Here is a 21882-nt window from a genome sequence, read left to right on the forward strand (position 1 = left end):
TTTCCCCCTGGAAAACGCCACAGTAACACACATCTTTAGTAAGGCTGTCTTCTAAAGGTCAGTCTATGTGCTGTCACACAAGAGGAAGGATCCCCTTTGTGCCTAAGAGTGGGCCTAATTGATTTGGGCCTTTCCTTGTAGCACCACAAAGGACTAGGGCCACTTTGCATTGGTTATGGGATCAGCTGTAGGATCATTACATCATAGAATCATCAAGGTTGGAAAAGACCTCTAGTCCAATCTTCCAGCCACCACCACACACCTCAACAATCAGCATCCAGTGCAGGTTGCATGTTGTGATGGCTCAGTGATTGCATTGGTCCTGATTACCTGAAATGCTTACTGCCACATTCTCAGACTTTGTGGCCCGTAGACAAACCTAATTTTTCAGGGCATCCATGCTGTACTCAATGGTAATGGTTGGATATAACAATCTTGAAGGTCTTTTCTAACTCAAATGATGCCATGCAGGTCACAGAGAAAGTAATGCCTCCTATTTATTTCCATGGAAACTACCTGCATGATTCTCTGAATCTGTGATTGTATAATCCCAAAGTATTTGACTTTAAAATGCCTCAGAATTCACACTGTAACTGAAATTTCCCACACTATACAAAATGAAGTAGAATTGAAATGCTACCGCACAAAGCCAACGAAGGTAGGCACTTTTGTCCTTTTTTCCTCAAAGGAACTAAGCGCAGCACTTTCTTCTCCAATAAAAGATGGTTATTGCTTTGGTTCTCCCTTCTTCTAAAACAGTACAGTGGTGACAGCATTCAGCAAAGTGAACTGCTTGTTCAAATCTCACCTCAGACTGAATGAGCTCAAGGCCAATATCTTGCATTATCAGTAGAAACAGGAAACCTTCCATAGATCCTTTATCAGACTCTAGGTATATGAACTAGTTAGCACCCATATCCCCCAAGGCAAAACGTTATCTTGCAAGTTCAAAGCACAAACAACACAATTATTTCACCTAGCTCAAGCCAACCAAACACGGCCAAACTCAACATAAACACAATGGATTTTATGTCTCCAAGCAAATGAATGCTAGGAGAAGCACTACAACTGCATTTCATGTAGGCATGTTTTGCCTGCAACCTAAAATGTTTACCAGATTGTTGGGTCAAGTTGTGTGCAGATTCTGCAAGGGGTAAGTTCAGCCCTGTGTAGTGGAGACAGATTGTCCCACATGCTTTTGTAGCCCTTCTGGAAGACACAGCCATTAACCCTGAACTGGCATTTACCACAAAAAATCCTCTGCTTGGGAGGAAACACACACAGTGTTGGTAGCCACGATCTGCCTGAAAGCACCCTGACTTCCAGGAACTGCAGATTCCGCAGGACAACGTCCAGTGTTTATGCACAGAAGTGTTTCAGCAGACACTTCTCACACCATTTTCTGCAATCATGCCTCGGTCACGACCCGCTACAAACTGCCACAGGGGTGAGAGGTTACGTCAAACTCCACGGCTCATTGGGTTCCTGGCTCCTCTGCCAATTAGCACTGGCAGTTATGTGTGGCAGCAGACACCGGCCAATTGTTCATCCCAATTTCTATGTCACCGCAATCATTCAGGGCTTTCACAATGAAGCCTCACTGCTGGAGGATACAGATTCCAGTGAATCACAGAGGGAAAATAAAAATGGAGAGTGGTATGTGGTCACTGCAATGGGAACGTGCTGTGCTGTGGATGGATCTCAGGGAAACTCTGGGAGTGGGACACGCTTTGATATGGATTGGGAAGTGCTCATGCAGAAAGGCCACTATACCAGCAGGGATGGCACTAGGAGTACTGATACAGAGAGGTCAAAAGGTAAGGAAGAAACTGGGTGGATAGCAAAGACAGTCTTTTCTGTTGCTTTATGATGCAAACATAAGTCCAAAAGAGATCCTGCTGGACTGCTGTGCCCAGTCACCTGCTATTACCAGCAAGTAGATCATCTATTACGATGAATTTATTATGGAGTACTTAAATTAATTTAATTTTTGGATGACTTTTGATCAACCTGGGGGCTGGAACTTGATGACCTTTAAAGATTCCTTTCAACCCCAGTCATTCTATGATGCTGTAATCACACCTCCCTACTTAGGAGATTAATTCATGACTAGTGCTCTCTTGCATCAAAACAGCTCTTAGATAAAGAGCTCTTCTCCCACCTCAATATTAACTCCAGCTGATTACACTGAGCTTAAAAGCAGGGAAAACGTACCAACTCCTTTATTCCCTTCCTTTATCATCCCAGTGGGGAAATCTCACTGTTACACAGTTAGCATGGAACAGAGATCCAGATGAAAAACAGACAGTTACGTCTCTATATAGATTTCCTGCCTAAACTCCTGCAGGGACCTGGTCAGTGCAATCAGAGGAGCCCTCCAGCTCACAGAGGGGCCTTCTTCAAAGTGAGGCGGGCAGCTCACAGCTCCAGCAAACCTATTAATTAGATCTCAGCTGACTATGATTGCATTTAACAAACGTAGATCATGTATAGGTACTGCCCTGCAGATATTGCAGAGGAGTTATCTGAGTCTGGATCTCTTACCATCACTGAGGGGAAAGGCTTTATTAAATCCTTAAGCAGAAGACTGAAAGTCGTCTTTGACTGGGACATCCAACAGATTAATCCGAAACCCTGCTCACTTACTTCATGCCCTTTAAATTAAACTTCATCAATCAGGCTTTTGTTTCTCTTCAAATAAGAACAAAAAAACAAAGTCTTCCCAAGACAATGTTTCCTATCCATTTGCAAAGCAGTTTTTGGTGCACTGTTTTAGAAGCACAACAGAACAAAGTATAATAGAAATAATATAGTTATAATATATGTATAATAACAGAACAAAGTTTGTCAATATACACAGCTACTTACTGAGCTCACAAAGCAATGTTCAGGTTCTCCACTTTCAAACAGGATGACATCTTTTATGAAGACTGCGATGGCTCTCATTATAAAGGACATGAAGAGGTGCATATGAATATAATTACGAGTACAGTGCAGTTTTCTGTTGGGAAGAGACAACATTTCTGAATAGTGTGACTTCTCTAAAACGTTATTTATCTATTTACATGTTTCTTCTGCTGAGATACGGAGTTACAATTAAACATCAAGACAATGTTTTGATGTAAAACACAGCAAATCCACTTAAGCCCTTTAAAAGCCACAAAAGACGTGACATTGCATATATCTGTGGCAGCACTGCTGCTTTTCCAATTCTGAGAAAAAAGGTCAAAAGACAGAATGACAGAAAAAAGGTCCATTGTACCTCTTTCCATTGGAAAAGTGAGTTTTTTGATTCAGTAAAGTGTGTTCATGAGAAAGGTCAATTTTCTACAGCATGCTTGTACCGTAATAATTCTTCTCAAAGCAAAATGCTTCTTCAGGAGGAGAGATAAATTCTTAGCAGCTGCTGCCCAAATTAACTCATACTGCAGGCACTCTGTAGCAATGCAGATAATATTTTCACTTAAAAATTACCAGTTATTCATTATTTTGCTGTTTTTGCCATATATTTAAACAACACTATAACAGGAGGTTGCCTCGTGCATAGACTTGTTTGACGGAGGAACCCAAATACAGATGTCTGAATCCAGGATCAACAACAGGGACTGAGGATGAATTCATTTGCCAACACTTAACCACCCAACGCCATTTAATTTGCTGCACTGCATCTCCATCAAGGCCTGGGTCTCGTGATGGAGCTCATGCTCTTACCTGAAGAGACATAAAATGATCATAGCAGCTGTGAGAGCAATGAGTGATAAGGTATGTCCAATGGTGTAGCCGGTCTTGACTGTGCCATAGAACGCCGTTTGCTAAGGGCAAGGAAAGAAATAAAAACAGACTTTCAAAGAGCTGCCAAAATCCACCTAAATACACCATTGCTGAGCTTGTTCTGACCTCCTTGCTGAAGTGAGTCCCACTCCATTCTCTTAAAAAATTCTCTGTAAAATCATATCTGGTAGAGAACATAGAATCATAGAATGGTCTGGATTGAAAAGGACCACAATGCTCATCTAGTTTCAGCCCCCCTGCCATATGCAGGGTCACCAACCACCAGACAGGCAGCCCAGAGCAGAACATGATTCAAATACAGCTGGTGTGAATAAGAAGAATGTGCCTGGATCACACCAAGACCATTTCACAGCTACACAAGGGGAAACTGCAGAGGATGGAGTCTGAATTTGACACTTGCAGAGACAGCTACATGGTTATAACCTTGTGAAACAAGAACAGCTAATGTTCACTTAAACAGTGCACTGACATGTCAGCTCTGAGTACGATGAGCTTCCTTACATGAAGGGAATTTTAGGGACAGAACTGGTCTGGGTTTGCTTTTGTGGAAGCAAAACATTGTGTTTTACTAAGAAAAAAACAAACCAACTTAAAACGTTCTCACTGAATGCACAGATATGTTCATTCAGAAATATATTTTAATTTGCAAGTTAGTCCATAGCTTTTCTCTTTGTCTGCACACAGAGGGATTCTCTGAGCATGGAGCACCATGGGATTTAAATCCAACAGGGAATCCTGTTATAAATAAAACGAGGAAATACAGCAACAAGATTTCAGCTCTCCTAAGGCTTTCCAGCAACACTCTAAATGAGTATATTTCAATTTTCAGCTGAAAAAGAAAAGTTTGTTTTCAAACATTTGTTTTATCAGTGTTTTGTTTTCTTTTTCTTTTTTTTACTAATTTGATATTTTTTAACAAGAATCTAACTCAGTAAAGAGTATTTTCCCAAATAAAATCTAATTTTCCTAGCCCTTGACTGACCCTTTTCTACCTTCCTTGCCACCACTTTCTGTTAAATAAAACAAACAAAGTCACAAAAAAAAAAACATACTGATGGATAATCTAAGCCCAACCTTATCTGGGAAAACACTCTTGACTAACAGTGAGGGCTGACATTTCTATAGGTTATTTTCATAGCCTTGACAAGCACTAGGTGCTTTTCAGGACCAGTGAAGCTGTGATGCAAGGTAGTCCTCTAGCATTTACACAAGCCAGCTTGGAGGGGTGTTAACACAGAAATTTCAGAGTGCTGGGGTTAGACTGGCCATATCTGCTTTGCTTCTTGGACCATGGATCTCAGAGATGGATAAAAGCAGAGCGTCTTCATAGGATTGTTAAGTTAATCTACATCACTAAGAAATTTGGGTCATAATTCATAGTAAGGGCTTTAGGTCATTGGATCTACCTGATACAGTGATGGAGTCTGCCACCTGTATCCATGCCTCACCCACCTGCAGAGCATGAAGGGATGCTAAACTAAGCTTACATGAGAATTAGCTTCCTTCCCTTCTGGACAGTAGCCTCTATGTTTGACTCTTGGTAAACTGAATTAGGATGTGAAATATTCACCTTCATAAGTGCAAAAGAACACTGATATTAAGTCTTCCAGTAGCCCTGCACGTAGGCTTGATTTGGGATAGCATCACATGTGCTGAAGTCATCTGAGTTCTTCCTCATAAATGCAGATTCTCTCTCTTTGGCGAGAAACGTGGGGTTAGTATGTTTTTATTGCCTTCACATAGAGCCTACAGGGATGTCTGGGTGGCTCCTCTCTGACCAGATGATGGGGAAGCTGTGTATCACGTCAGATAATGGGACAGGAAAACAATTCTCCATTTCCTAATATACGGTTTTTCAGAGTCAGTCTGGAGAAGGAAGCATTAACACTGCAGAGATCATCAGCACAGTATTTTGGTGCCTATGTCTGCTTCCTAAGGATTGCCAGAGTTCACAAATAAATTTTTAATACACGCTCTCTTTATTTGTTTCTCATAGTTTCTTGCAGTTTCTTGTATAAGTGGTAGAGGTTTTAAGCTCGTGAAGCATTTTAGGCATGGATGATGATCAATCTGTTCTGCACCTCATGTCCCATGCAGCCTGCTGTTCTTTTCTTTTTCTATTCCTTTTACTTCCTCCTCCCTAGACCAACAGCCAATTCAACAACAACAATCCATTCTTCTTCACAGACTTGTACTGCATGTTCACCCCCCTCTGCCACCTTTCACACAAATTAGCTTTAAACAGCATGACAAAACCGTGGAAATCAAGAGAAAATAATTAAGAAAGAATTAGAAGAACACAATATATGCTCTTGTGGTAACACAGAGTTCTGGCAGTGCTGCAATCCATTGGGTCACCAAAGCACAAACCAGGAATTCCCAAATCCCTTTGCAGATGGAAAATAAACTAGAGCTCTTGAGGGAGGGCCTTTCCAAGCAGTAATGCTTTCCTCTGTAATGATGGCTCTTAAAATGTGCAATCAGTGCCACTCAACTCAATGTTAGGAACAGGATACGTGGGATTTGTAGTGGTGGCTGACCTTGAAGGCTCTTCTCTTTGGTACATCTCTCTTTTTTTGTTGTGTGTGTAACCTTCCATTTGGTATTCTCTGTATCGTATTACTATTCAGGCTGGTTAAGTTCAGCTCAGATTTTCTGTTAACAATTTGTGTGCCTTTGTAATGGGTGACCCCCATTATACACAAAGGCCTCTCATCATAGACATTTACTTGTTATTACCATGCAGTTCACCACACTGATTTCTGCCACACAGTAGAAAAAGCAACAACAACAACAACCAAAAACAAAACCAGAAGAACAAACCAAACAAAAAGCCCCAGCACAGGCATAGGTTTAACATCAATATATGACTGCAGTAAAAGAGCACGAGATTTTTTTTTTCTAGCATGAGTTTTTCTTGTTTAATCATAGAATCCTTCCAGTTGGAAGGGATCTTTCAAGGCCATCAGGTTCCACTCACTGCAACGCACAGGGACACCCACAGCTCCATCAGTGCTCAGAGCCCCATTCCCTGACCTCAAGTGTGTCCAGAGATGGGGCACCACAGCCTTTCTGGACAACCTATGCCTCACCACCCTTTCATAAACAACATTTTCCTTATATCCAGTGGAAATCTCCTCTCTTTTGGTTTGAAATCACTTCCCCCTAATAGAGACATGGCTCTGATCTTCTCAGGTGCTGAGATCCTGCCACTATGCAGGAATTTAAAGGGAAGATTGGCTCTTTGGCGAGGCACTTCCCAGGGAGATGCCTCCTTTTCAAGGAATTAAAGTAGGAATGAAAAAGTAGAGCATCAGAAGGTGGTGTGGCTCTGCTATCTATCCCAGGTAAATCATGACATCCACCCATCCATCTGGGTTTACAGACCTCTTCCCCTGGTGTGCTGTTGGAATCGTAGCCACAGGCGACAGCATACGGTGCAGGGTACACATCTGTCCAGCCCTGACTTGTGCAATTCCTGCTCACATTTCCTGGAAGAAAAAGAAACAGAAGATTAAAACAAGACTCTCTGGGCACGCTCTTAAACAAACGTTTGCCTTTTGTTAATTCAAATACCAGAGCACATTTCTTGTAACACGTGCAACAAGTCTTGTAATTTTCCTCTGTTAAAAAGTACTCATCTTACACAACACAAACAAGAAGGACCAACGGGGTCATAAATTCGTTCTGCACAAAATAAGCAGGTTTTAAACTGAGATGTCCACAAAACACTCTCACAGTGGTAACATAACTCAGCTTGAACTTGGTTCCACCGTTGTGGGCAATGCAAGGATGTTGTTTGAGAACATTACTGTCTCCATTCCTGGAATATTTTTTTTTCACCTAACCAGAGCAGCAAAGTGTTTGAATCTTTCACTTTGCTTGTGAGAAGCTAAGTGCTCACTTCCTTGCTGTGCAACCAAGTGGGAAGGCTGGGAACTGAACGCACTCCTCAAAGCCCAGACCTTGCCCACAATACAAGCCCTCAGCTTTATTCAAATGTGATTCCCAGGAAATCTACCATACTCTTGTTTGACAATGAAATGCTTCAACATTTGGCTACAAGAAAGAGCCAGTGACAAAGCGTGTTGCCTGTTTTAACACATACACAAGGCAGATGTTCCTCAATAAAGAATCAATCCATCAAAAAGTAAATTTCACATTTCCCCAGCACCTTCTCTGACCACTAAACCATTCTTAGTCCATCTCTTGTGAATCACACCACTGTTCAGTCAACTTCCATAATCATACTTGTTGGCTGGTCGGCATTCCTTGGGTGTCATTTGTCACATAAAACTGCCTGCCATCCCTAACTGGAAAGCTGGTACAATAAACCAGAAGAAGCAAATGGTAAACAGTCAAAACTTTCTTACGACTTCTTAGATGAAGAATTACACCAGTGCAACTCAAAAGCTATGCAGACATCTCCAGAAATGGGGATCTTTGCACATGGGAGTGATAAAACTACTGCAAACAGGAGAAAATCAGTTCTGCGGCCATGAGTCATGAAAATATCCAAGCATCACCTCCAGAAATTTCTGCCTATTGAATCATCTGAACATCTTCCTTACTATAGACCTCTCTCACACTGACACTAGCAGCAGCCTATCCCCTGATTTCTTTCAGCTCTTGAATACTTCACAGGTGGGTTTTGACCCTAAAACTTGTCCATGTAATTCATCCTTACAATCAGCCTGCACACCATGCAGGCTCTGCTACCTTTGTTTTCTATCAAAAGGAGGAAGTAGTTGAACTGCTCCAGAAGCAGCTACCTGCAGCACAGTTTGGACGGCTGCTATTCCTCTGGCTTTATGCATGGTCACTGTTTACATTCATTTTTTATTTACCTGAGTTCACATCAAGATCACGAGAAATCATGTTCAAACAAATCAAGGACATGACTGTTCAGTTTTTGTTGTTTATGTTCTAAGATGTTATGTAATTTCTGTTATTTCTTCTTCTTTACAATGGATCCCATTATTTGATCTTTTTCTGCTTCTTATTTCCTGCTCATGACTCCCTCCTTCTGTTTGGGGATGCCTTTGGTTTTCATGGTGGTTTTTATCTTAGCTTCTCATTGTCAGCAAGCTAAGAGGGCCAGTTTCAGCTTAATTCATTTCCTCATATTTCTTGTACTTCTAAAGCGTACTTCCCCTTAACTGTTCGACTCTTTCGCTGTTCTTCTCACTGCTCACAACAGTTTTCAAAGCTGTCTTAATGCTTCAACCGATGGTAGAACTAAATGGTACATCCTCATGGCAACGAAAAACAAACCAACCAGCTAACCAATCAATCAACCAACTTCCTGACTTCAGGGAATTTCTCTGATAAGTCTTCTACCACTCTTTGCTGCTCATGTCACTATTTGATGCAAGATTCGAACATAACAAATCTGATAAAACAAACGTTCGTAGTTCTCGGATTCTGTGCTAGATGCCTGGGAGGTGCAGAAATGCAAGGTTAGAAGATAAAGATTTTACCGCACTAAAATCTTGGCTCAAATGACAGAGCAAGCATTTCTAATCACTGTGTGAAATGAGGATGATCACTTCCTATACTGAAGATGAACATAAATGTTGGATATTAGGAATAATTTCTTCTCTGAAAGAGTGGTCAGTCGCTGGAATGCCTGCCCAGGGAGTGGTGAAGACACCATCCCTGGAGGAGTTCAAGAAACGCACAGATGTTGCACTAAGGGACATGGTTTAGTGGGGAAATATGGACTAGATGATCTTGGAGGTCTTTTCTGACCTTGGTGATTCTATGATTCTAGGATAAAGCTTGGAAAAAGCTTAGCTCTTACTCTGAGATTTACCTAATGAACCAACAGCAAACTAATTGTAAAAATTCTATGCTACAAGCCCGAAATAACAGTGCAGAAACCTGAAAATAAATACACAAACAAACAAATCCTCAAGCAGGCAAATATGATGTAAAGAGGTAATCCTTAATCTTGGATTTCACTTGCATCTTCCTGGCCTATAAGCCCTACCATTTCTTCGTATGTTGAATGACAACATACTCTATTTCCGTATTTAGACCAGATGATGGACATTTTCATTTTGAACCTCTTCTCCTCTACACCATGAAATGATCATTCCCCACCTACTTTCTCCACAATATCCTGACCTACACTTTTTGAGCCCAAATTTCTCTAGTTTGAAGTGCTTACATCCAGCTGGTTTCCACCCACCCTTTAATCATGCAATGCTCCAATGATGGAATTCTCCTTCAGATCTAAGTCCACCCTGTATCACCAGCTTCACCTTCCATGAAATCTTCTGGCCTTTCTGCTGCTCCCTCTGATGCCCACAAAAGTAGAACAGTGGAACAACTGCAAGGCCTCCTCTTGTCTCCAGGATCCTCAGAGCCCTATACAGGTTGTCTAACCCAAGCTCTGCAGTGAATGTTCATCTTCACTGCCATTCCTCATGAAAAAGAGATGATCTTCTACAGCAAAACACTGAACACAATTCATTAATTGGGACAGACTTTCTTGGACAAGAACACAGGCAAGGAAAACTTTAATTCAATTTCTTGATGTGTAAATGTATTTGGGAGTGACATGAAGAGACATGAATCTGAACAACTTCTCAGATTGAGCGATACCCACCAGTAAAGGCCTGGCAGAGGAACTACACAACATATTTGTGGCAGGAGGAGTGAGTGAAATTGAGATGGAAACAGAATATTTTCTTCCAACAAAGGCTGTTTGATCTGCATAGGCGTTACACACTGAACAGGTGAACCAAATAAATACAAAGAGGTAACTGTATTCTAAGCAATTTGTTGCACATATCCAACTCTCACAAAGTTTTTTTCTTAATTATTTTTATCTCCCATCTGTTTCAAATACACTCTTCAGTCTCAGAAATACATCTGAAAACTTGTGACATAGGTGAGATTTTACCTCTTTGGCTTTAATGGCAGAGCACATCTTATTGGCTTTTAATGGAAGCCTAAATCCATACAAAGATATCTGATGCCAGCCGTTGCTAAGGGATGCTCTCCCCCTTGTTTCTCTTGCCCACAGCTGTAATAGCTTCTAAAAGAGAGGGGAAGGTCTGCTCCATGCAGCAATCTGTCCTGTTTCTCTGTTGTTGTATTCCATAGTCAGAAATCAATTTTTTCAAGCAGGAGCTATTAAAGCAATAGCAGCTCTTATTTACTATTCTTGAGATGCTGCTGAGCTCCCCCAAACATATGTAGTTCCATTTTTATTATTGATCTGCCCTACCATTACTGGGAAACACCTGAGACCTCCAGACAGAGCTACACTTGTTCTTAATTGGATAGAGATGTGGCTGGATCTGGGAGAAGCTGAAGTGATAAAGCACAGTTAAGATATTTCCCAAACTTGCTTTATCTGCCCCAGTCCTGACCTTTCAGATCATTCTTTCAGTACGATTTCTGCCAGCACAGCATACAAATAAATTGTGGCATGGTATCAACACATCATATGACAGTTGCTGCCTTCAGTTTTCTTCTCTTTCTCTCCTCTTGCTCTTACTCACATCGTTTGGTCTGTGGTTCTTACTTCCACGCTGCTTTGCCCTACATCCTTGATTCTGGGAGATCTCCCATTTTCCTTTTTCTTCCTTTCCCTTTCCTGCACATTTCTCACCACAAAGATCCTGATCCTTAATAAGTACAGGTAATTCCTCCCTTCTTAACCCCACATATTCCCCTCTATTAGGCATTTTTTGCAAACCTTGTTTTCTCAAAATGAAAGCAGAGCTGTCAATCTCTAGGACAAATTTCTCATTGGATCTTCATACATTGCAACTATTAGTATAGCAGGTAATATTTACAAGAATAAAATGCACAGTTTTGCATAAGTGGTGGCATTAACCCCACGAGGCATCAGCTGACAGCAGGCTTTCAGTGTGAGGATCTCACAACACAACATCATTGGGTGTACATGACCTTCTGAGCGCCAGACCTTCAAAGCAGCAGTGCAAATGTGTCATGACACACCAGCTGCAAACAAACCTCAGAGGGCTGGGGCAAGATTAAGCCAAAAATAAGCCATACATCCAGATAGCCATCTGTTTCTTCAGTCAATTACACCAGTGCACGTTGCTGGAGCTTGCTAACACAGAGCGGTGCATTCTTTAATGCAGAGAAAAAGATCACCACTAATCTATGGAAACTGAGCAATCCAGCATTGATTTCTGAGTTGGGACTTCTGTTCTTCTGACAAATGAGCAAAATGGATGTTAAAGAGTGCTTGGAAGCTGCTATGATCAATGTAAGGAGCAGGAGTGTTGGCTGTCTTGTTCCCTGCCTCATGACTTCCAGGGTGGACTGTGCAAATATCTGGCCCAGTTCCATGTAAATGAGAAGGTTTCCTGGCAATTTGTCTTTGTGATAGGAAGGCAGGCTGAAACAGGCAGCCCAGGGGTGTGGTAGAGTCAGTGTTTCTGGAGGTGCTCAAGAAACATGGAGATGGAGCAGTGTGGGACATGGTTTAGTGTTATGGAGGTGATGGGCTGATGGTTGGACTAGATGATATCAGCTATCTTTCCAACCTTAATGATTCTATGATTCTAAGACACATTTGAACTGAGGATGCTAGGTATCTGAAAAGGCTCAGTGAAACAAACCTGCATAACAGATACACTCAGTGGCTCATTTCCCTGTAAATGAAAGCTGTAGTAAATAAGTAGTGGCTCAGATTGACTTTTGGGTTCTTTATAACAGTGGTAATGTCTTCCGCTCATCTATCATCCCTCCATTTTGTTCTGTTTCAAAAGCAAGGTAGAGAAAAGGAGGAAAGAAACTGAGGAAAAGAATGCTGGTTCAAGAGAGGGAAATCAAAACGGTTTTCAACTGAATGAAAATCATTTTTAGAGGCTGGGGAAATGAGCACAATTCTGTATTTTGGTTTGTTTTCACCTACTCATTATAGAGTTACTTTGCATGAGCAAAAGATTGGCGTTCATCTCACTTAGCTTTTGCCATGGAAAATAGGGACTCTAGTCTATAGCAGACACTATAGGTTCCCAAGAGGCCATATCACACCTCCAAAGGTCATGCCTTTTTAAGGCATGTTACAGGACAACCCATGCCCTGCAAGTGCCTCTCTTTCTCATTGGCTTGAGGGAGAAATTAGAAAGGAGTTTAGCTTGGATGCTTAACCAGAAAGTGCCTACTGTTAGGTGGAAGGACTCTCAATTCCATACTTATGACAAATCCCTTGGTGTGTATTCATGTCCTACCTACAAATTTCCACTGACTATCTCAGGACATTGCTATACTCTGCTCCAAGACTCACTCTAAGACAACAGGGATTCAGGTGCTTTGAAGGACTCCTTTCAGGGCAAGCTTGCAGATGACATCAATGAAGCCACCTGCAGTAGTGTGTTTAACCACTTGCTTCAATACCTGCAGGTGGCTCATTCTCATGTTATTTCATGGGCAGCTCTTCTCTTTTCTCTGTGCAGTTGCATAAGATTGCCAGAACTGTCCTCTGATAGTTGGATACTGCACCATTAAGACCTGCACCTTAACAGAAAATGACAGACATCCAATGGATTTGACTTCATTGCCTCTGCTCTAATGAACTGAAATAATGCTACAAGGGATCAGTCAATGTCTTTCAAAGCAGAGATATGGAGAAAGGGTGCCGTTTCCAAAGCTCTCTGCAAGTGAATCAAAAAGACTGCTGCCCATCATACTGAATTTATTAATGGGACATCAGTCAGAGGCCAGGAATGATATGAACCATGTCTTGTTTAATGCATGCAAGAGGTACCTAAGGTCAAACAGCAGTTAAAATAACTTTGGGCACAATATAAAAAAACAGAATGACAAAAGATAACACAAAAGTTCTTGATTGATATTTGCTGAATTGAAATATGCCACAGAGAGAATGATGTCTTTTAAATTCAGAAGAAAAAATGATCTGACAGAAGATTACGAATGTGTAAATTTAAAATGATAGAGTGAAGGTCTAAAACCAAATGAAGACTTAATCTTCACGATGGATGTTACATCCACTGTAACATAATAAGATCCATAATTCTTCAGACAAGTCTTGGGGCTCCACTTATGCAGAAAAGGGATTTGGGGTCAGATTCTGAATTATAACGCTGTTATAAACTTAAGTTAATCAAAGCTTAAAAGATTTTAAGAATTTCATAAAATAGAATCATAGAATTATAGAATCATTACGGTTGGAAAAGACCTCTAAGATCATCTAGTCCAACTGTCCACTTAACACCAATGTTGCCCACTAAACCATGTTCCTTAGTGCCACATCTTCATGTTCCTTGAACACCTCCAGGCATTCCACCACCTGGGCAGCCCATTCACTCTTTTAGTGAAGAAATTATTCCTACTATCCAACCTGCACCTCTTCTGGTGCAACTTGAGGCCATTCCTTCTTGTCCTTTTGCTGTTATGCAGGAGCAGAGGCTGACCCCCACCTTACTACAATCTCCTTTCAGGCAGTTGTAGACAATGATGAAGTCTCCCCTGAGCCTCCTCTTCTGCAGACTGAACAATTCCAGTCATACAGTTCTTTAAAGATAAGTCAATATTGGCATAAATCTTGCAATGATATTAACCACACAAATCATTCAGATCAATCTGAGAACTTTACTTAATGTCTGCGGATGGGCAGATTTGGCCCACCTATAGCTGACATCCTAAGTGTCAACTCTCAACTACTTCATAGAGCAGTGGAAAAATTAAAGGAAAGAAGAGTGGAAGGAATTTTCGAGTGCTGGAGGAGATGAGGTTCTCACTTTCATTGAGTGGGTCTTGGTTATTCCCATAATATATCATGGCTGAAGCCTAAAAAAGACCATCAGTGCCAGTTTTTTTACTGCTAACTGCAGCGTGGACAGTTTGCTTTCACAGGGCACAAATCCCTCTTACAAATGTCACCTTCTATGTATTGAAAAGAAGCTAGAATATGCTGGTAAAGAGACAGCAAACAGTGCACTTCAATAGTGAAAGGTGCCAAAAATATTTTCATGCATCTCCTTCACATGGTACTGACGAATGTCATAAAATAATGAAAATCTTCTGGATTTGTGAGTAGCATAAAAATTTAATGTCAAATGACATCAGAAGTATGATAGGCATTTTAAGGTTTCTAAATGCCGTCAGATATTTTATCCTCTATTTACCATGAGATATATTAGTCATTTGAAGAGCATATTTTCCACTGAGCAAGAAAATCACATTAACTCGTTGTTTCCCAAACTCACTCTCTTTTCTAGCTCTGAATTCAGAGATCTGTAACTGCTCACAACTTTGGTCTAAGCTTTCATGCTACTGCAAAGGGATCAAAAAGTAAGACATAAACATTTACTAGATGATTGATTTCCTTGGAAATTATTCAGTGATATTCACTGCTACAAAGGAAGAATTGCTCCACAAAATTTAATAACATTATTTTGCAAGAAATTCTGCAGAACAAGATGCAAACTTCCCTTTGCTTTAATTATGCTCATATCTGCTTTCCATCATTTGCATATGATTGTACAAAGTGCATAGCTCAAAGAAAAACAAATCATAGATTCATAGACTCACCAAGGTTGGAAAAGACCTCCAAGATCATCCAGTCCAACTGTCCACCTACCACCAATAGTTCTCACTAAACCATATCCCTCAACACAATTTCTATATGTTACTTGAACCCCCTCCAGGGCTGATGACTCCACCACCTCCCACAGTATGAGGGTTCCTCTGTCCCTTGTCCACTATTAAGCTGTTTTTGCTTTCAAAACAGCATCAGTTTCTTTGTGCACAGAGGGAGATGCTTACATATATTGTCTGCAAAGGCAGGATTCATCCGTGCTGCCACTACCACTCCACAGTCATTCAATTGCAAATGGAAAGAGGCTTTTTTAAGATGTTATTCAATTCATCTTAGTGTCTAAAGGTCACCTAAACTGAGCCTACTCCTCATCACTGTAAAACATGCTCAGTTGACTATGGAAGACCCTAAAATCAATATGAACGCTATTCCATGTTAGAAAGAAGCTTCTTAAATACCAGTATCTTAGTGTCAGTTGAAGCAACCTCACGGATTTCTTGGATCCCCTAAGGGTATCTGAAATGGCACTGGATGCCAGTTTAGGAAACTGAATGGCTTCCCTCAGCATCTATAAAGTAGGTGCCTATCTGTGAGTTTAGAGTCCAAAGAGCTGTTCACGCTTCTAAATACATGTCTGTTGGTGGCAATGACTAAAGTGCTGTTCAGAGGAAGTTCAGGTTAGATGTCAGGAAGAGATCCTGCCCCAGAGAATATTGGGCATGGCACAGCCCCCCAGGGCACTGGGCACAGCCTTGTGCTGTCAGAGCTTCTTGAGCATTGGGACGCTGCTTGCAGACGTACAGTTGGATTTTTGATAGGTCCTATATGGTGTCAGGGGTTGGACTCAATGACCCTTATGGGTCCCTTCCAGCTTGGGACATTCTATGATTCTGTGATATGAATGGAATCCTATCTCATATAGAAACCTGCATTAGAAACAGCAGATATAAAAAACACAGAATCTCCTTTCTCCAGTGAAGCAAGTCTCCATGCTTCACCTTACAAAATGAGGAGGAACAGGTATATTTTCATGATAGCGTTCATCTGGTCTCTTTAAGTAGCTGATTTATAATGAGTTTAATCATGTCTCAGCCATCGCTGACCAAACCAGTTAACTCTCCAGTGACTGGAAGATTTGGATGCCATACACACATGTATCTATATATGTATGCATGTATACATGCATCATGCTTTCCTCATTGATCTGCTCTGGTGGAATGAAGTATGAGATAAACTTCTCAGGGAGGTCACAGCACTAGGATAAGAATCCAGGACTTTTGGTTTTCCCCTCTGACTCTGCCCAGGATTTTGGTGTGGCTTTGGGCAAGTCACGTAATCTACGTGTCCTGGTTCAGTGTCATGTCCTGCTCTGTTAAACAGAGAAATTATTGTATCCTTACTCCTATTCATAGCCCATCACGTGTGTTTGCATTGTAACCCTGTGGAAGCTTGGTGCATACTGTCCAGTGCCAAAATTCTTCTTTCTCTGTGGAGGATTGCAGAACTACTATAATAAAAATGGTAAATAATGACTACGAAGAGACAGAGAGTCCTGTTGCTGCACTGCCCCTGAGATCTGAGTTTTAAATTAAAGCTTCCCAGTATATGCTAACTTGTGCGTTAAGCTGATTTCTCCATTAACCTCTCCTGCCCATTGTTTGTCAGGTTAATTTCTTGGCTACTGATCAAGTTAGTCATTTCAGTGGAAAAAAACTTGATTACATACAGTTTCAGCTTGCTTATTTTATGTCAGAGACCTAATTAATGACAGCACTAAGCTGTCCATTTTGAACAACAAACATACTATTACAGAAGTTGATTAAGCTTTTGCTGCACAATTGCTCAATTAGTGGATTCAGGAGCTGCTTTTGCACCCCTATGACACAGTGCACTGTGCTGGAAGAAGATGAGGATGATCTAATGGTTTGGGTATCCATATACGGCTTGGAAACCTTATTTACTTCATGTAAATCCTTAGACCTACTGAGTCTGTTCTTCCCAGGAAGTTACCTCTTCCCCCAGATAAACAGCAATAGGTCAAGAGGGAATGGCTTTAAGTTGCACCAGGGGAAGTTCAGGTTGGATATAAGGAAGAATTTATTCTCTGAAAGAGTGGTAATGCTTTGGCACAGTCTGCCCAGGGAGGTGGTGGGGTCACCATCCCTGGAGGTGTTGCAGAATGATGGAGATGTGGCACTGAGAGACGTGCTTGGTGGCCATGGAAGGGCTGGGCCAAGGTTGGACTTGGCGACCTCAGAGGTCTTTTCGAAGCTTAACGATCTATGATTCTTAATGTGATTATACCCTGCAAAACAATGTGAAATCCTAGAGGCAGCGAAGCCATAAAAACATTTCACCAAGACGAGCTTTCTTACCAAGAAAAGTGGTGAGGAACCTGAAGTACTTTGGGCATGGCTTCACCACAACCGCTCCCACCTGCGCTTCAGGCCAGCACGTGATGTTGTCCCACTGCCTTCTGCAACCTGGGGAAAGAGAAAAGCTGATGGTAGAACAAGCATGAATGAGTGACTCCCTGGTGTCTGCTGTAAGGAGCATAGGAGAGCAACGCTGCACTGAGTCTCAGCGGAAGCATCTTTTAGTAGGGAGAGGAAGATGACATGAAGCCCCATCTGAGCTAGGAATGCAGGCGTAGCAAACAGAGCTAACTTTAGGGAAGAGCCTGATAATTTTATTGCAATTCAACATGATTTTTTGAATAGAATGAATACTTTCTGGGTAAAAATACAGCCAGGCATGCTCTTTCTGCACAGCTGCAATACACTGTTCTCATTTTGTCCTTTCATTTCTGCTTTCTCAAAATACATTAATGATATCACACATGTACCACAGGATTGAGTAATGCAGTATTAGTGCTGAAGACAACACACGTTTGCAGATAGGAATTAACAATGTCAGACGAGTTTCTGCCTCAATGTATTAAGAATTTTAAAGTTCATATCAGAATCTTCAAAACCTTATTTTTAACTTTTTCCCCCTCAATTTTCCACAGACAGACACTTTGATTACTGGCTTGGATAAATGGGTTGTCAACATACCTCCCTAAAAGTCACTTCTTTCTAGCACCTCTACTCCATGGTTCTTTGTCACATCCCATTACATTGCAACACTCCCCCAAATGTGACTGCAGTGTTGCTGTTAAGGTCAACAGCCTAACAAGAGAAACTGGAATATGAAGAAGAAAGCCTGAAGAAAGTACTTTCCACATGCAAGTAAAGGGAACTATGAAAACCACTGCCAAGCTACACTTCTTAGTAATTATAGCCTGATCTGCAATTCCTCCTTTAAGTCATCTTTTAGCCCTTCTGCTGAGAAAAAGGCTGGTGTCATCATCAAGTCTGCTCAGAGCGAGGCAGCTTGCTGTCTCAGATCAATAAAGGGAGCACATAAAAATGCTTTGAAGCTGAAAAAAGAACTCTCAGCTCTCTTTCAAAGTTATTTCACAAGCTTTTCTTTCATTCTTTCATGAGCAAACCGAACTTTTCAGACAAAGTCCTAGGGTGAGTTTATCAGAGCCTAAAACACGGAATAACCAACGGTATCTTCTACATGCACGCTCTTCTGTAGCAGTCATTAAAATTCAATTTTCTGATTTGTAGTATCAGTTGCAAAGCTCAGTTTTTCCATCATCATAGTTATCTGCTACCAAACAGAGCCAGCAGCTCCAATAACATTAAGATAGTAAATATTCTGCCCTTGGAAAATAAATGATTTCTTGCCAGGACCGTTCATGGTCTACAATCTTCACCTCCATCACCATCAATAAATTAACATGCACCCATTACCCCAGGACAGGTTATAATGCAAAATAATAATGAAATGCAAGGTGTTAGCATCAAACAGCTTTCTAAATGTTCTGAATTACGCGCTTTGAGAATTTTTCTGACCCTTGTCTTTTTTCTGTGATAGCATTCATCACTGCCACTTGTAACGCATGAAGAAATCTCACAGGTGTTTTCATAAAAAAAGCTCCCTGTGATTAAAATAAGGTGAAGACACACAGAATGGACCTTTAATAATTATTGCCTCCGAAATGATCTCTCTTACCCACCTATTAGCTCTTTTAGCATAATGCTTCTTAGTGCATGATGCTATTAGCGTGGCTGCCTGGAAGGGTCCAGGTTTCAAAGGTGGAGTTCATATCCCTATTTTTATGCCTCTAGTAGTTAGTTGTGTAAAGATGTCACCCTAGAATAGTTATCTGAAGAGCCAACAAATCATTCTTTGGAAGTGTCCTCTCCAATGAAGAGGGCTTGAATGAACAACCTGAGTTTAAACATCTCATTTTGAGGCACCTGAAGATCGGTGAGATACAATTCACTCATCATAGGTCTAAGGCAGAACAAAGCCTAAGTGATTTGAATAATTTATGATGATTTTATTTGAAATGCACACCAGAAAGAATAGACATTCACCTTTTAAATGAATTGTAACAATCTAAAGATCTGAGAATTGCAAGATGCTTAGCACTGAGTAACACACGCAATTACTGTATGCCCTGCAGTCAGTCCCTTACAACATCAGGGAAAAGTCTGTGCCTGCCCAGGACACCAAAGCCTTAATGAAATAGCGTTAGAGAAAGTTGTCTTCTTTCTCCAAAACTTATAGATCATACTCTGGCAAATTACTGGGGGGAAGATTCAGTATCTAAATGGGGGCTGTAAGAAAGAAGGGGACACTCTTAAGCATGGTCTGCTATGATAGGACAAGGGAAAACAATTTCAAAGTAAAAGGGGGGAGATTAAGACTGGATATAGGGAAGAAGTGTTTTTACAATAAGGGTAAGCACTGACACAGGTTGTCCAGAGAGGTGGTGGATGCCCATCCCTGGACACAGTCAAGATCAGGGAATGGGGCTCTGAGCACCTGATTGAGCTGTGGGTGTCTCTGTTCATTGCAATGAACCTGATGGGCATTAAGGGTCCCTTCCATCTCTGACTGATTCTATGATTTAGTCATATCACTGACAGATCAATATCTCAGAAAACTACTTCTGGGTAGAATCAGCTGTAGTAGGACTTGGAGAAGGGAAATCCCTGTCTTCCCGGTGGCATCGCTTGGCTTTAATAGATGGAAGGAAGATGATAGTATGTTCTGCAGGACCAAATCATGTTTGGTGACTGCTAAATGCTTCTCCATTAATTAATTATAAATATTGTTCTCTCAGTTGCACTGGATATCTACAGGAAGGATGAAAACTTATTTATCAGTCCTCTTCCATTGTAGCAATGACCCACGGATGCACCCTGTGCATGAGACCCATCCACTGTTAGGAGCTGTAGGCCATCATGAGGAGCTATAGGGCCACCATGAGGAGCTATAGGGCAACGAGGACCCGTAGGGCCACCATGCTCTGTGCTCAGCAAACCCAGGGTCCTCAGCTGCTTCACACTATTTTGAGCATAGTCCTATCACCCAGGACAGAGATTTTGTCACAATTCATCAATAAAGCAGCAGTTTGGTTTATATCTACGTGGGAGACCTCTGCAGAAGCCTTTACATTAGCAGGACAAGAGGCATATATTTGTGCCTTAGCACTTAGTGTTGCCTTGGCAAATTGCACGCTTCTCCTGAGCTATGACTGAGTCCAAACTGGAAGTCTTTGAAGCACAATATTTTTCCAGAAGAAAAAAAGACAAAGAGATTTGGTTTCAGCCCAGATACTTCAAAATCGTACTCCAGCTTCAATGCAAGATGGCACTCTTCTTCCAAGGTCACAGTCACCTGTATCCATGGGAGGGAAAAGGCATCAGTGCTTTAAAATCTCATGAAGTGCTCTCTGGAGCCAAGGATCTTTTTCTGGAGTGCTCCTTTACAACCCTAATGAAGCTGCCTTTTAAGCCTCCTTCAGATAAGCACCTCTAACTGCTCACCCTCCTCTATGAGCCACGCAATTAGCGTAATTACTAGCAGCCAACTCTCTCCACCTTGAAGCAGGCTCCTAAAGCATTGCTGAAGGAGTACGGTCAAGGAACAAGCTGGAGGCTGTCAGCAATGTGCTGGAGCTTGGATTTTCACATCCAACACTTTAGACTTCCCTCTTTGCAAGCCAAGTGTCTTGACTGTACCAGCCACAGCCCTCTGAGCTTTCGGGGGTAATAGAAGCTGATGTTGGGGTGGTGTCCACCATACAGTTCTTCTTGCTCTTGGCAGGCCAGGCCTGACTGCCACAACTGTGGCCAGAGATGCTGACAGAGTCCATGCTGCAGCAGTGTAGGACAACCCAGCACAGCTACAGGTGGTGATAATCTTTCCCACTGTCACTCATAAATGTGGATCAAAGCTCAGGCCCTCATTTCCTCTCCCTTTAAAAGGTTAATAATCACAAAACATGGCAATTCATATCAGGCACAGATATACGGCAGTTTGCAGATCTGGCAGATTAGAGCTCAAAGAACATTTATTTGAGCTATATCTACACTTACAGAAATTATACCTTCAAAGCTTATCTAGGAAGCAGTAGAGTATAACTTCCCCTTGTGAATAAAGATGAACCTCCAGAGCTCTGTCTTGGCTTTGAG

General features: G+C 41.4%; 1 protein-coding gene across 1 annotated transcript in view; it reads right to left on the reverse strand.

The window, feature by feature from the left end:
* VIPR1 (vasoactive intestinal peptide receptor 1) overlaps nt 1-21882 on the reverse strand; it is a gene marked incomplete at both ends in the record, with an annotated part of 99433 nt that overhangs the window by 26195 nt on the left and 51356 nt on the right. The window contains 4 exons of the mRNA XM_079538661.1: nt 2869-3001; nt 3712-3812; nt 7180-7283; nt 17719-17826. Coding sequence (XP_079394787.1) covers nt 2869-3001; nt 3712-3812; nt 7180-7283; nt 17719-17826 — 446 coding nt within the window. The remainder of the gene's footprint in view (nt 1-2868; nt 3002-3711; nt 3813-7179; nt 7284-17718; nt 17827-21882) is intronic.

Source organism: Tetrao urogallus (assembly GCF_951394365.1).
Source record: "Tetrao urogallus genome assembly, chromosome: 7".
NCBI classification, from domain to species: domain Eukaryota; kingdom Metazoa; phylum Chordata; class Aves; order Galliformes; family Phasianidae; genus Tetrao; species Tetrao urogallus.